Here is a 15,010-nt window from a genome sequence, read left to right on the forward strand (position 1 = left end):
TTTTGATCTTTTTTGAATTTTTAACGGCTAAAATTAATGGAAGGGTTCAAATTGAGAGCAATTGAAAGTTCAGGGGACTAAATTGAGAGATTTTGAAGTCCAGAGGGTGTATTTCAAAACAGGTGGAAGTCTGGGGGTCCTTAGTGAAGTTTCCCCTTTAAATAATTTATTTACCATGCCTTCTTTAACTGCTTCAAGATTTTAAAATAGACATGCAATGAGGTAAACCCCTTGCCTGCCAACCAAATTTTTTAACCCTACAACCATATGATTTTACAGAGAAAGATGTAGGTAGCTACCTCTCTCTCTCTCTTATTTTCTATTATTGTTTGAGGGGGTACTTTTCTCTTCTCTCTCCTCTATATCTCTCTAGATCTCTATTTCGCCTCATTTCAATTATAGCACAATGTTTTCGTTAAAAAAAGGAAACTTCACTTTACACCATTAAACTACGACGTGATTTGACATACTCCCTCAAATTTTAAAAATTCTTAATTTGGATTCCTGAACTTTCAATTGCAATCAATTTGAACTCCTTTGTCAAATTTTAAACGTTAAAAGTGATACAATGACATTTATACCTCTGAATTTTTTATAAACTTCCAAACCTATCCTTAATTTCAAATTAAATTTTTTTTGAAAAAATATTATATATAAAAAAAAAAAAAATCACAAAGCGACCCATGGTTGGGCCACCTTGGAACCCTTTTTCTTTTCAAATTTTTTTTTGGGGAAACTTCACTAAGGACCCCCAAACTTCTACCCGTTTTGAAATACCCCCCCTGAACTTCAAAATCTCTCAATTTAGTCCCCTGAACTTTCAATTGCTCTCAATTTGGACCCTTCCGTTAATTTTAGCTGTTAAAATTTTTTAAAAAGACCAAAATATCCATTTTTTAAAAAAAAAAATTAAAAAAAAAAACGTTTTAGAAGTTGGAATTTTATACAAAAGTCAGGAGTATAAATGTCATGCGACGTTTAAAATCTGACGGAAGGGTCCAAATTGAAAGCAATTGAAAGTTCAGAAGACTAAATTGAGAGATTTTGAAGTTCAAGAGGGTATTTCAAAACGGGTGGAAGTTTGGGGGTCCTTAGTGAAGTTTCTTTTTTTTTTTAATAAAAAAAGTTGAAGGGTAATTTTGTCATTTTATGGGTTTTAACAGAAAAAATTGACGGATGGGTTCAAATTGATTGCAATTGAAAGTTTAAGGGTCCAAATTGAGAGGTTTCAAAATTCAAGGGTATGTCAAATCGCCTGGTAGTTCATGGGTCTAATATGAAATTTCCCCTTAAAAAAATAACAAGTTTGCTTGGTCACATCTTGGCTGTAAAAATATTTTTACAGCATCTGGACCGTTAAATATTTTAACAGCATGTGTGAAATTGGTTTATGAAAGGAAATGAGGTTTTGAAGGAAAACAGAATTTGTGTAATATGAGATTTGTGAAAACGGATGTAAAAGATGGGGTACCTGGCGGTTAAGTGGTGTTATACACTTAACACCTTGAAGTTATGGAGGGGACAAAAAGAAGAAGAAAAAAAGCCTAACCAACCCGGGGGCTAACGGGTTATACCTACACTCAGCACCTTATAGTTAGTAGAGAAACAAAACACTAGCAACCTGACGATTAAATAAGGTTATACACTTGCAAACTCCAATAGTTAAGTGTGAATATACGATATGTGATATGAGAACATGTGAAAATGTGATAAAGGAACACTTTAGTATATGTACATAGAGATTTGCTACAATACATTCCCCTACCCATCTCCTCACCATCTTCCCTCTTTTAATATCTTAATTTTTTCAAAAAACAAAAGAGAGAGGAGATGGTTAGAAGATAGGCAGGAGAATGCAAAAGAGCATTTGCCTATGTACATATGTGAAATATATGTGAGATATGATATGTACTGGTTTACGCTTGAAATGATACTTTATAAATTGTTTTATTGTTCTATATTATGGGATGTAAAAATATATACGTAAAAAAAAAAAAAAAAAGATGTCTATTTAGCTTGATTTACAAAATGGCTATAATTTTTTTTTAAAAAAAAAAAAAAAAAAAAAACTAAAACAGAAACCCTTTTGTGAAAACCCTTCTTTGCATTAGTTGTTTTTTTCAAAGGAAAGGAGAAGGAGCTCACATCACACGCCAATATGGTCAAAATGATTATACTTGCAGTAACTTGCTGAGTCGTGGACTGACACATCTACCTGTAAAATTATAATAATTTATAGATGTTGCCAATGCGGTTATCGACAAAAAACCGTACCTATGTTTGGACTTTTTCCCATGTGGCTAGCAAGAGACCTCCATTTTGAAGGGCAAACTTACTATAAATTAATTTTAGTATTCCATTTAGGGCACTTTTTGAGTTGTATAATAGACTATAGATGCTAAAGTTGTAATGAAAATATAAGTTTTTATTTATAAAGATTGTGTTTTTAGTAGTAGCTCAGGTGCATTATGTTGTTGAGTAAGCTTTGTGGTTCCTAAAATTAAGAAGAAAATATTTGTACACTTGGTAATTTTCACTGCATAAGTTTTATAAGTAGCATGGTCATGTAGAAAATCAAATATTTTATGCTTTACGACTTTAATGATCTTATTCAACTTCTTAGTTTAAACATCATATCAATATTTGTTAGTTTAGTTAGTACTTCCAGTTATTTACAAGTTAATTAATTTAGAAATACTATAATTAACACTTCAAGTTTAATTACTTTAATTAATTAATGTTTAGAATATTACAATTCACATTGTGATTTTGATTAGCCAAGATCGAGGACCGGATCGATGACAGACAATCTACAAGCGGGTATACTTCTTTTCTCCGTGGTTTAATTTCATGGAGTGCAAAGGAACAACATGTTGTTTCGAGATCAATTAAGCATTGAAGCATATATAATTTGATAAATGACAATTGCAACTGCTTAAGTTTACTGGATTAGCATGTTATTTCATGATTTGCAGATTCCTTTATCCAGTTCTTCTATGTTATCGTGGCATAAAATGGCCGGGAGCTTTCATGCTTGCCTACAATGGTAGACTATCAGTTTATTTGAGAAAAGATTATCAACAAAGATGTGATATATTTCTACAGCTGATCAAATTGCAAATACTTTTACAAGGTTCTTACATCTTTCCATTTTCTTCTTCTGGTGATTCAATCAGACTCCTCCCATGAGCTTGAAAGGGGGCTGTAAACCATGTAAACTAAACAACTATAATTGTTGTTTAGAGAGAACTCCTAAATCAAGGGAACACCAAGTAAACCAAAAGTGCTGCCCTAAATCTAGGTTATCACTTTTGTTTCTCTTAACATTATTTTAATATAAAAATAATTTATATTTCCTCTCTCTTGCCCTTAACATTTATATGAAAATTAAAAAAATTAAAAAAATTAAAAAAAAAAAAAAAAAAAGCTATTTAAAACTTTGTTTGAATAGAGAAGCAAAAATAGTTTAATTCTCTAATTTTTTTTTTGAAAAAATAAATCTAAAGAAAACTGCTACTAGTAGTGCTCTAAGATGCTGAACAAAAATGGTTGCAGTAAAGTAATAATTGAATTTCCATTACATAATTAAGGCAATAATCAAATGGGTAAATAAATGGGTCATAAACAGGTCAGGTACCTGTTTTGTCAGCCCTTATTATAGCAAACTAATCTTTTCATAACAAGGAATATTGATCAAATCCCACCATTATTGGGTCTATCTAATTAAGGAAGACATCACCTAATTAATTAGACATCTAAATATTTCCCTGTTTGAGCAGTAATTATCTCCCTAAACCAAGTCTTCTGAATATATATATATATATATATATATATATATATATATATATATATATATATATATTTTGTTTTTTTTTTGTTTTTTTTTTTTTTTCTTTCAAGGGCCCTCTCATTTTAGCTCTTACCATTCCATAAATTTGAAGAATTAAGGAGTCTTAAGAAAAATGAAATCTTTAATTTTTGATAAATAAATCTCTACCAAGTCATAAAAAAAGAAGCATAAACTACCAAAATAACTACCAAAATAACTTCCACTCAAAAAAAAAAAAAAAAAAACACTCAAATTAATCACAGGAAACACAGATTTGAAACCAGTTTAGGAAGATAACTAGGAATATTTCTCAAGCTTTACATTATTTCATACCTTGATAAGAAAAAACACATGAAGAAGGGTATCTCATTTGTCTGCACCTATTCCTGCACCTAAGTCCAACTGGGGTAGTGCATGCTTACAGCACCTGATCATCATCAGACTCAGACGACACTGTCACCGTTAGACTAGCTAGGTGCAGGTGCAAATGCAGATAAATGAAGCCACCTTGTCGTCTGTCGTCCGTCGTCTCCCTTTTCAAAACATGCCAGAAACCCTAATTAAACATATTATGATCCAGCCATTGACAAGATCGAGCACACCTTTTCTGCAGGCAATATTGTATCTGAATCATACGAGGAAAAAAGACATTGCAAGTTGAAAGTTGAGAGATACATGGAGCACTCGGCAACCATGTATTTGTACTAGAAAGAGGTGCAACTGTTATTACTTTGAAAGAGCTGTGTACAGAGACCACGTGATGCAAATGCCCAAGCACGTGGGGATTACTGGCCTGGCTAATTGAGAGGTGACACGTGAAGATGCTGTGGCTGTTTGTCCAACCGGGAGAACCACTAAGGCTCGTAAAGTTGAATGACGAGCGCCTTGGGTCACGTGGGCAATGACAAGTAACTGGACCACCACCCGGGTCCACCCTCCCACCCACGGAACCTTACTGAATGGCCATAAAGGCCCAACTACTTATGTCCTGCCAAGGGATTCAGATCAGGTGCATCAACATCTAGCATATTTATTCTGTGTAATATTTTTATTTTTATTTTTGAACTGTTTATTCAAATCACGACAACAAATAAAAACAAAAAACACAACCAAAAAAAATAAAAATAAATAAGGTAGGTGAAGGGTGCTAACAGGCGGCACGGGAAATGTAGGTCGCTCTCATTGTGTTCTCCTAGTCCTAGGTAAATATTATTTTTTAAAAATTAAATGAGGTAAATAAGAGCAATCTTCTTTTTTAAAAAAAATAAAAAATAATATACACCTAGGACTAGGAGAACATTCGAATAACACTAGAAAAATATTTAGCATTCTCCGAGGTGACTAGTAAGGACCAAATCATTTAAAGAGGGTGCTTCGACCACCCATTTTTTCGTCTTTTTATTTGCTATCCTGTCCAGAAATCGGAAACTTAAACCAACAATAGTAGCTAGTTTTTTTCTTTTTAAAATTTTATGTCGCGATGATTTAATTAAGAGTGGGTGTCACCATATAGTACCAGGGTGGAATTACTGTTTGGACAGTTTGGAGGTAAGGGGAGAAGGGGGACAAAAGCTGAGCATTCTTGAATCCTCTCCTCGTTTCCTACCTAGCAAGTGGACATATAAGAGAAATACAAGAAACAAAAAAAGGCCACCACCACCAAAAAAATCTCACTCGAATCTAATAGCGATACGAGAATAAGCATTTTCAGCAGACTCCTTATAGTTCACTAAGTTTAGGGAATATGTCCAAAAAATCGCAAAAAATATTCCACAACAGACTTCCTAAATGAATCCTAAACATTAGAATTGTTACAATGGAACCCAATACTTTGAGTTCCAATATTACAATCCTTATGATTATTAAAATAAATAAAAATGATTCTCTCTTATCTCCTCTCTCCTCTCATGTCTCACAATTCTCTCTTATCTCTCCTCTCATATATATAATATAATTAAAAAAACAAATATTGAAGAAGTTGCCAGGAATGTTCTAAGGTATTGACATCTAATAATGATATGAAAATAACTTCTATAAGATATTAACGTAAACCGACTCTTTTACAGCCCCCAATAGGAGATTAGCACCAAATAAAATGAACATAAAAACGCCAAATCTTTAAAACCCTAAACAAAGCCAACCCAACCCATCGTTTGTTTGTATTCACAAAAATTTCAACAGACGCACTGGAATCCACCTATACTCGCCTCCTCTGCCAAACGTCGCCGCTGAAATCAGTCGAGGGCCACCAAATATCTCTCTTATTTTGTAGCTGCCCCAAGTATCTCTCTTAAATACATGAATTGCTCAATTCATTATTCAAAGTTGAACAGCTAACTTGCCTAGGTAAAAGTATTCTCTCACTGGTAGATTGGAAATATCGTTAATAGATTCATCACTTCCCCTCTCACGCCGGGTCGGTTCCAAAGAACCTTAAACGTTGGCTCTTTTCATCATTAACTCGGCACTCCAAATCCATAAGAGAGGAAAATAGTGCAAGGCCCGAAATACAAAAGCGCAGTCATTCTTTTCTTCCATATGTCAACCCCATCAGAGGGGACAAAATGAGTCAAGCCTCTAGCAACTCCCGATGGTGCCAGGATTAATGTCCCTCCCAAGTTTGAACATTATAATGCTAAAGAAAAAAAGGGAAAATGTCAACCAATTAGAGGCATCATTGCCCAAAATTAGGTTGATACAAACACCTTGTTCACATAGTATTGTGCATAATCGCAGTAGTTAAAGCATGCCATCATTATTATCATACAAAGCATGCGCAAAAAATGAGTTAAATTCATTGATGTTTCTACCAAAAATACGCAAGTACCTAATGTCAGATAAAAAAATGAATCCACAAAGGTTGTACCTAACTATCAAGAATAAAGCCTAGAAGACGTAAGTTCCATAAAATCAGAACTTCTCACTCTAGTTCATCAAGCTTGACTTCATTCTGTTCACCAGAAGAAAGGATTTTTACACTAACCATGCCCCTTTGCCACTCTGAACTTCCAACCAATATCAGTCTGTAAGCATTTATCCGTGCAGCTCGTTTGAAAACCCTGAAGGAGAAGATAAATAGAATTAGAATAACAACATATCATAAAGATCAGCAATTGATTAGGAAACCTGTGACATCTAAAAATACGGAATTAATACCATTTAAGTGGTTTGCTTTCCAAGACCAAATCTACACTTTGGCCTTTTTCTCTGAGTATGCTAGCCACTCTAGCAGCTGCTCCTTGAAGATCAACATCCAGAGCACACACAATATTCTCAACTTGGAGGCTGAGTTCTGGTACAAGTCCCTTCTCCTTGAGCAACTGTAATAAACCAATCCATACGAAGAGAGGGGAAGAAAAAAATATAGTTAACTAACCAAAAGAAAAATGAAAGACTTTTATGAAAGAAGCAATAGATCATTTGAGCAAAAAATTCAGGACATGAATAGATATACAAAAACATCACAAAGTTCAAAATCATGAGGCACAATGGATCACTGCACGTATCTCAGTACTTAGGTGCCAGTACTAGGGTCATCAACTAAAAAGTAAATTTCCCGCGACACCCTATCACATTCATGACACCAAAGGCAACAGAATGTGTTAGCTTTTGTAGTTTATAATGCTGTCCTATTTGGTTTTGTCTCACAACAGGCTTTCTTTTTTTTCTTCGTTTTTTGCTATTTAATTAAGAGAAGGAGATGAATAGATGAAGCTCACAAGCGTAAATGCCAAGCTCACTGCTAAAAGTTCTCTAACTACAACCTCAATTTGCTTTGGAAGTAGACTTCCTCCAGTGAGAAATTGGACGCTCTTAAACAAGGGAAAAAAAACATAAACGCCTAGAGAAAAGGGTAGTGATCATCAAAAAGATTCCCTTCACAACCATATATGCTAACTCAAGCCTGTATGTTAGACATAAATATTACTTACAAAAAAAAAGTGCAACACATTCGGCTTGCATAGAATTACTTTTGTAATTACATAATAGCAGCCCAAATTCCATTCATTAAGCAGCACTCTAGTGCAGCAGAAGAAACCCAAAATGATGAACTTACTTCTACTATAACAGCATCACCAAATCCGAAGCCACATGCAGGAAGGTCCTCACCACCAAAAGTTGAGAGTAACCGGTCATATCGCCCACCACCACAAATGGCTCGCAACTTTCCTTCTCTATCAAAACCCTGAGGGAAAAAAAAAAAAAAAGCAGAAGAAGAAAATTCATTTGGGAGAGGGGAAAAACAAAAAAAATAAGTATTTAGATCGAGTTAAACAATGTGCTTGTGTCCATTTCAATAAAAGCATGCATATTCATCAACGAGAGGCTGGTGTTAAGAGTTAAAAGCTAATATGTTGAAATCTCTTTACGCGTGGATGGCGGCATACAATAGTCCTCATTTTTCTAATTTTACTGAGTTTTTGGACTTGTGTTCTTTTTTTTCTCCCTAATTGGGGGTCTCTCTTGTAAACTTCATGCGTACTTGAGTTGCACCTCTCTACACTTTCTATTAAAATTGATTTACTTATCATTCAATATTTCACCAGGAATTGATGTCATACGTACCACTTGCTTCATGCATAAGATAATGATAGTTAATGCTTACAAGTCATATCTATGCCAACATGTTAGTAGCACAAGTATGAAGGATATAAACACCTGGAATAACTTGGGAATATTCTAGTGCAGGGTTCAGGTATACAATAACGCTACAAAATTCAAATGTATATTTTCATCATATTTTATATTGTTTTTACATGTTTCAGCACCTAAACAAACAAAGAACAAAGCATATGGTCAACGTGACGATGCCCACAACATATACCCCTCATGACCTGGAACTTACAAAATATCAATTTAATTTAGAGATCATTACTCATTAGCTAATGAATGCAATAATTTATTCTTTTTGTCTCATACTATCAAAGCAAGCTAGAGATGAGGGTGGCCCCTAATGCGCGAGTCAAACTCCAATTTATTACACAGTGACACTCTTATTCAGACCATGAGGTCAAAAAAAGAAAAAACAGGACAAAATCTCACCTCAAAAACAATACCAGTATAGTAAGCAAGCCCACGAACAACAGATGCATCAAATTCAATCCACTCGGAATAACCAAACTTTTCAGCAAGCGAGAATAGCTGCTTCAAATCAGCAACAGCTTCCCCAGCACTTCCAAGTATCTCTACATACACACAAAGATGAAACAAATAATTAGAATCAATAATTAGAATCAAATGAAACAATTGCCACCTTATAACTACATATGTCAGATGGCAACTTATATCACCTTGTTTGGTCCAAAATTGTAAGAAATAACTTCTCAATGAAAGTGACAGAAAACTACCTTCCAATTTCGCCAGTGACTTAATGGAAAGAACTTGCAATAGCTCCTCAACACCCTCTTCTGATACACCAGTAGACGTCAACTCTTTCTTTATCTCATCCAGTGGAATCTTCTCTATCTGTTTTGAGATAAATATGCATCCCTCATAAAACGATTAAAATTTACAGATAACAGCATCTGAAAATTCAGGTAACACGTGTATTGTTATCTACATACATGTGATAAAAACAACTGGTAGTGACATTAGATATCTAAATCGAAGTAAAGGACATAGAGCAATGACACTACAAGAACAATATAGAGCAAGCAATGCATATCAAAATACCTTTTATAGACTGGCAATGAGCTTGGTAGTGTCAAATTAATGTGTCTAACCCACATGACGTAATTAACATCATCTAACATATTAAACTAGAATATCATAAAACAAAGGTAAATTTTATTTTTGATAAGTATTTAATAAACTTATAAAGAACAGGACCATCAGGACTAGAATAAGTATTAACAATTAACATTATGAGTACCACATTTTGAAAAAAAAAAAAAAAAATACAGAATAGTAACATTCTCTGGTTTTCTAAAAGAACATGGCATCTCAACACTTGCAACCTTGCATAGCTCACCTTGTCTATGATTATGCAAACCTTGCTGAATAAATTTTCAGGTATAGAGTAGCACCTCAATACTTCTTGTAAAACCTGTAATGAAGGGGAAAAGACTCAGATTGCAGTAAAAATATTCAAATGAAGTATCATGGAAGATGGTGGCATTTAGCCTTATATATAAAACAGTTTAAGAGAGGCTCAAGTCAACAATGTAACTCTTATTGCCAATTCATCCAACAATTTAAAGAATAAAATTATCGCATAATAGTATTGTGCACTATAAGAGAATCCCCAGCAAGAAACACAAAAAGAATCATTCATGCAGATAGAAAAGCAAAATAGAGAAGTGTACTTCCATATTGATGTTTGCTTAGTCTATTGGGCAAGTTTTGAGAAACAAAGGGTACTTTAAAAAATTAGTAGTACTTTTCGAGATCTTTCTTTTTTTTTTGGGGGCGGGGGGAGGGAGGGAATCACAAGGATTTTAGATCACTAATTTTATGACCCAAGGAAGAGAGACTGAGGTTGGAAGTGACCCATCTTCTTAACTTGTGCAGAGAGGCATTTGCGTAGTGGTGAATTTTACGGGCAATCTAGCAAGGAAATTTTCCCAGGAAGTGGTGGATGTCTCTAATGATTGGACCTATCTGCCAATCACAAGCTTGATTCAGGTTAAGAATTACATAATGACAATCAAGGAGGCGCCCTCCACAAAAATAATAAATCCTCATCAACTCTCTCATTGTTTCTTTTCTCAATCAAATCTTTTAAGAGTTTACAAACTAATACTTTGTCATCTAAGTAGATATTGTTCAGATACTTGTAAAAATACATGTCTCTTCACACGCACACACACACAAAAAAAAATATATATATGTCACGCAATTTTCAGTAGTTGCTTCCCAAGAAAACTCAATTCAGCAAAACATGTACTTCCTAGGAGCAGTTCATATTCGTGCAAATCAGATACTTAAATGTCTTGAGAAGTATTCAGAAATACAAAGACTTTGCAAATGGAACTCTTAAAGAAAGATAGCTGCCATAAGAAGAATGTTATCATGAAAGACCTCTAATAATCCATGTTCAAAGAATTGTCCGCACCTTTCGACTAGAAACCTTGAATCCAACATCTGATGCTGTGATTCCAATTCGCTTGAAAAATGTGACGATAGACGAAATAAGTTCTGCTTCAGCCTATAGATCAAAAACTGCAAATTTTAAGCTTGACAAAGAAATGAAAGTAAAGCTGTGTTTGGATTTGAATTTTGGACGTGTAATATGAAGTACTTGAATGAAGTTTTAACAAGACAAGAGGGTTTTAAACTAAAAATGTAATGAATGAAAGAGAAAGGAGCTCTTTCAACAGCAATGTCACCCAGAAAAGGAATTTGGAATAACACCCACCACCTACTTGTTTCCAATTCACATATATCACTAAAGTTCCAGTATCCATGACTTTCAATAACAACAAAAGGTAAGTATTTTTTATACCCGATTTTTAAAAAAAGAAAAAGAAAAATGACCTTTTAGTATTGAAATCCAAATTCCTTCCCCCAAACACTTGCATCCTAATGCAACCTAGAAGACTATAATCCAATACATGGAGTGCATCATGTGAAACAGCTTGAGAAACTCAACAAGGCAGAATGAGTATTAGAGATCAATATCCATCACAATCATATGAAGTTACCAAGAGAAACATGTTCAGGATTAAAACTAAATTTGTGTTTATGAAATAGAAGAAAAGGAGGCAGTAACACTGTGTGTCTGTGTCTGAGTATGTATCAGAAAGACAGAGAGAAGGATAAGAAGTTACTACTTAAATGTGATATTAAGTGGTTAAAAACTTCCACAGCACATAAAGGCCAACATTAGTTGAGTTGGTAGAGGAACCGAAACTGAACCAGCACAAAGTTCATAAAGTAGGTCAAGTCAGAGGCTCCTACCGTCACCTCAGGTACACCAATAATATCCATATTCCACTGGTAGTGCTCCCGGCGCCGTCCTCTTGTCATTCTTTCATAACGCCAACACTGTCCTATAGCAAACCATTTCAACGGGAGGGACACAGATTTTCTGGACAAGAAAAAACATGGAGATCAAATTCTGGCATCTGTACCTGGATACAAAAATCATAAGTAAATAAATTTATAAACAAAAAAAAGTTTCCAGATATCAAACTTGAAAACCAACTGAGCAAGTACTAGAAACAAGACAACAAATTAAAAATGAAGAAGACTATGCATTCCTATCATGGAAAAGGCACACGCAGAATCAGAATCGTACCCTTTCTGTATCACCAGCCTCGCCAAAGAAGGAGTGAGCTCAGGCCTCAATGCAACTCGACGATTTCCCCGATCTTCAAAACAGTATAGCTGCACAGTGAAAGAGTATAAACTTCGCAGATGTAAAGATAAAACATTTCCAGAATAACAACATCCCAGAGCCAATCACTGTCAACAAGAGTCACACAGCATACAGAAAGGCATGAACACATGCGTGCATGTAAGATCACTTTGGGAGTTGGTTACTCTTGTAGCTCTTCTAGAGGAGAAGATATTGATTGGCTAATATGGGTTTAGAAAAATAAGACATCTATCAGGGATCAACCGTAGCATAGTTCATATAAAGAAAAAGATTACAGTCATCACCCACTAATAATCATCACTAACTGATATCTGTACATATTACCCCTAGGTGATAATCTTAAATTCCAGGTGCTTTAGTAATTTTTCTGGCATTACATTACTCTCAAGGGTCTCGAATCTCAAACAAGCACAAACCCACTAAATTGGGAAAATAAAGACCATTTAGCATACCAGTTCTCTCATTTAATGAATGACTTCTACACAATTTGAAACCCGGAAAACTCCCATTTTGAGTTACTTAACCACTTCCAATTAAAACTGAGGTTGAGGAACTAACAAACTCTAAAATTTCAAATATAACGGGACGTGATTTATTTACTCCCAAAGCTTATTATTCCTGCCAAGTAGTGCTACGTGATCGAATAGTCACCAATCTTTTGAGCCTAACGTCTACTATGCGTATATATGGCAACTGATACAAAAAGAAATAGGGGAAACTTCACCGAAAACCCCCGAACTTCCACCCATTTTGAAATAACCTCCCTAAACTTCAAAATCTCTCAATTTAGTCATCTGAACTTTCAATTGCTCTCAATTTGGACTCTTCCGTCAATTTTAGCCGTTAAAAATACAAAAAAAAAAAAAAAAAAAAAAGACCAAAGTATCCCTGATTTTTGTTTTTTTAAAAATAAAAAACGTTTTGAAAGTTAAGTCAGGATATAAACGTCATGTAACATTTAAAATTTGACAGAGGGGTTCAAATTGAGAGCAATTGAAAGTTCAGGAGACTAAATTGAGAGATTTTGAAGTTTTGGGGAAGTTTATCAAATCGGGTGAAAATTCAAAAATCTTCAGTGAAGTTCTCCAAAGAAATAATAATAATAATAATTAATTAATTAATAAAAAAAGCTCATTTCATAGAGAATGAAACAACAAGATATAGCTGAGACTAACCTGGTCCCTAATCTCCTCCCCGGCTTTTCTAATGAACAACGCCTCCGACTCCAGCACAGGAAAATCAACCTCCTCAAACCCGAATATCCGCGAAACCTAAATTCCACAGCCAATCAAATACAAACCTTCATGCATACATCCGTAAATATATATACATGTTTTGAAACCCTAACCTCTCGGAAATTCTGAAAGAGCCAACTGCGGAGCCGCATTTCCTCGGGGGCGAAGTCCCTGGTTCCCTTGGGAGGATTGACGTCGATCTTCTGCACCACATCGGTGATCGGCGGCGGAGATAGCGCACCGGACCTACCTCCGTCACCGCCATTCTCGCCCGAACACTGTGCTACCGAAGTGGACGACAAGGAAGAGAAGTTTCTAGTAGGGCCTATCGGAAACGGATGTCTGGGAATGGGAAAACTGCGAGCGCCATTGAAAGAGAGGGTTGGAGATGAGAAGTGAGGGAGAGAGAGAACGAAGGGCTTGAGATAGACGTTGAGACGCGGGTGGAGGATAAGGAGGGAAGAAGGGTTTGCCGGCATTGTGGTGGCGGTGAGTGAGCGAGTGAGTGAGAGCGCGCCGCGCACTCGCACGCCTTATTTGCCACGCGGGCTAAGCGTGCTTATTGGGCCTGGGCCACATGTTGGGCTCTCCTCAGACTCGTGACTCGTCAACAATATGAACGAGAGTTTGGGCCAGATGTTATGGTGTTAGGGCCACAGGATCTTTTTTGAGATAAAGGTTTTTTAACTTTATTTTTTATTTTCTTTTTTTCTATTCAAATGAGGAAAAGGATTATTTTTTTTGGAGCCGGTGAGCTGCCAAGTTTGCTTCCCTTCGATCAACTACTCATACCAACTCAAACTTTTTCATTCGCTCTTCAAAGCTTACACTATTTGCAATGCATCTCCTTCAAATACTGCATATTGCAATCTTAAATTTCTGCTAAACACCGCTGCTATTTAGGTTGTTAAACCTTTAGTCACTATGGGGTTTGAGATATGAGGTTTTGTGGAACACATGGAGGCCAAAACACATCACTCGTAGTCTCGTACGATCACTCTAATGTACTTTTTTTTGTGTGTCGTTTCAATCTTTGCATTTTAATTCACCTTTGCAACACCCAATAGAAGTCTCTCCCACACTTGAATAGAACTAACCCAATTATCATCGTGCTGATCCCATGGTCTTTAACAAACTTGATAAAAATTTTCTAAAGACTCTTATGCACCCTGCTCAAACATCTCTTGCTAACAAGCATTTCCACAAGATATGGCTAGTGGTCACATATAAGACACATGATCTTTAAAAAGTTGTCTTTGTTGGCAACAAATTAATGTTAGATTTCCCTAAAAACATATTGCTTACCCCCGATGTAACACCCCGACTTTTATACAAGTCATATAGTAGAAAATATTTTCCACGTGGCACTACTACTCACTAAAACACTAGCAGCAGAAAGTTTATCTAAGCATAAAATTTTCTTTCATTTTTGAAACTACAAACTCACCTTTTAACACAATTATAATATTATAACAACTTTAACTACAATTATCTGGTTAGTATTCCGAAAGATGCCACATAAGCATAATTACACATTTATACCAAAAGCTGATTTATTACAAGTCAACCCTTCAAATACGAGGCCCCTTGTTAGCCTCCTGGATAGTAATCTAAGCATACATACGG

The 15,010-nt window shown here is 35.3% G+C and overlaps 1 protein-coding gene across 1 annotated transcript; it reads right to left on the reverse strand.

Annotated features, from left to right (window-relative positions):
- Positions 1–6,528: 6,528 nt before the first annotated feature.
- Positions 6,529–13,882, reverse strand: HRS1 (Histidyl-tRNA synthetase 1). Its single transcript, XM_059572450.2, has 11 exons — positions 13,498–13,882; positions 13,325–13,420; positions 12,069–12,157; positions 11,729–11,858; positions 10,884–10,976; positions 9,801–9,875; positions 9,178–9,295; positions 8,873–9,015; positions 7,887–8,015; positions 6,986–7,149; positions 6,529–6,888 (listed from the first exon to the last, which is right to left on the reverse strand). Exons 1-11 carry the CDS (start codon positions 13,861–13,863, stop codon positions 6,750–6,752), a joined length of 1,542 nt encoding a protein of 513 aa, XP_059428433.2. The 5' UTR covers positions 13,864–13,882; the 3' UTR covers positions 6,529–6,749.
- Between the last annotated feature and the right edge of the window lie 1,128 nt (positions 13,883–15,010).

This window comes from Corylus avellana, chromosome 10 (assembly GCF_965113065.1).
Source record: "Corylus avellana chromosome 10, dhCorAvel1.hap1.2, whole genome shotgun sequence".
In the NCBI taxonomy this organism is placed as follows: Eukaryota; Viridiplantae; Streptophyta; class Magnoliopsida; order Fagales; family Betulaceae; genus Corylus; species Corylus avellana.

What these genes read in the sequence shown, in the direction of transcription:
- HRS1 (XM_059572450.2), bottom strand. Translation starts at nt 13,863, where the DNA reads ATGCCGGCAAACCCTTCTTCCCTCCTTATCCTCCACCCGCGTCTCAAC. An exon ending in GGGAGGAGATTAGGGACCAG is followed by an intron (nt 12,158 to 13,324) that starts GTTAGTCTCAGC and finishes TTCACTGTGCAG; the next exon opens with CTATACTGTTTTGAAGATCG. An exon ending in GTGATGCTGTTATAGTAGAA is followed by an intron (nt 7,150 to 7,886) that starts GTAAGTTCATCA and finishes GGTTTATTACAG; the next exon opens with TTGCTCAAGGAGAAGGGACT.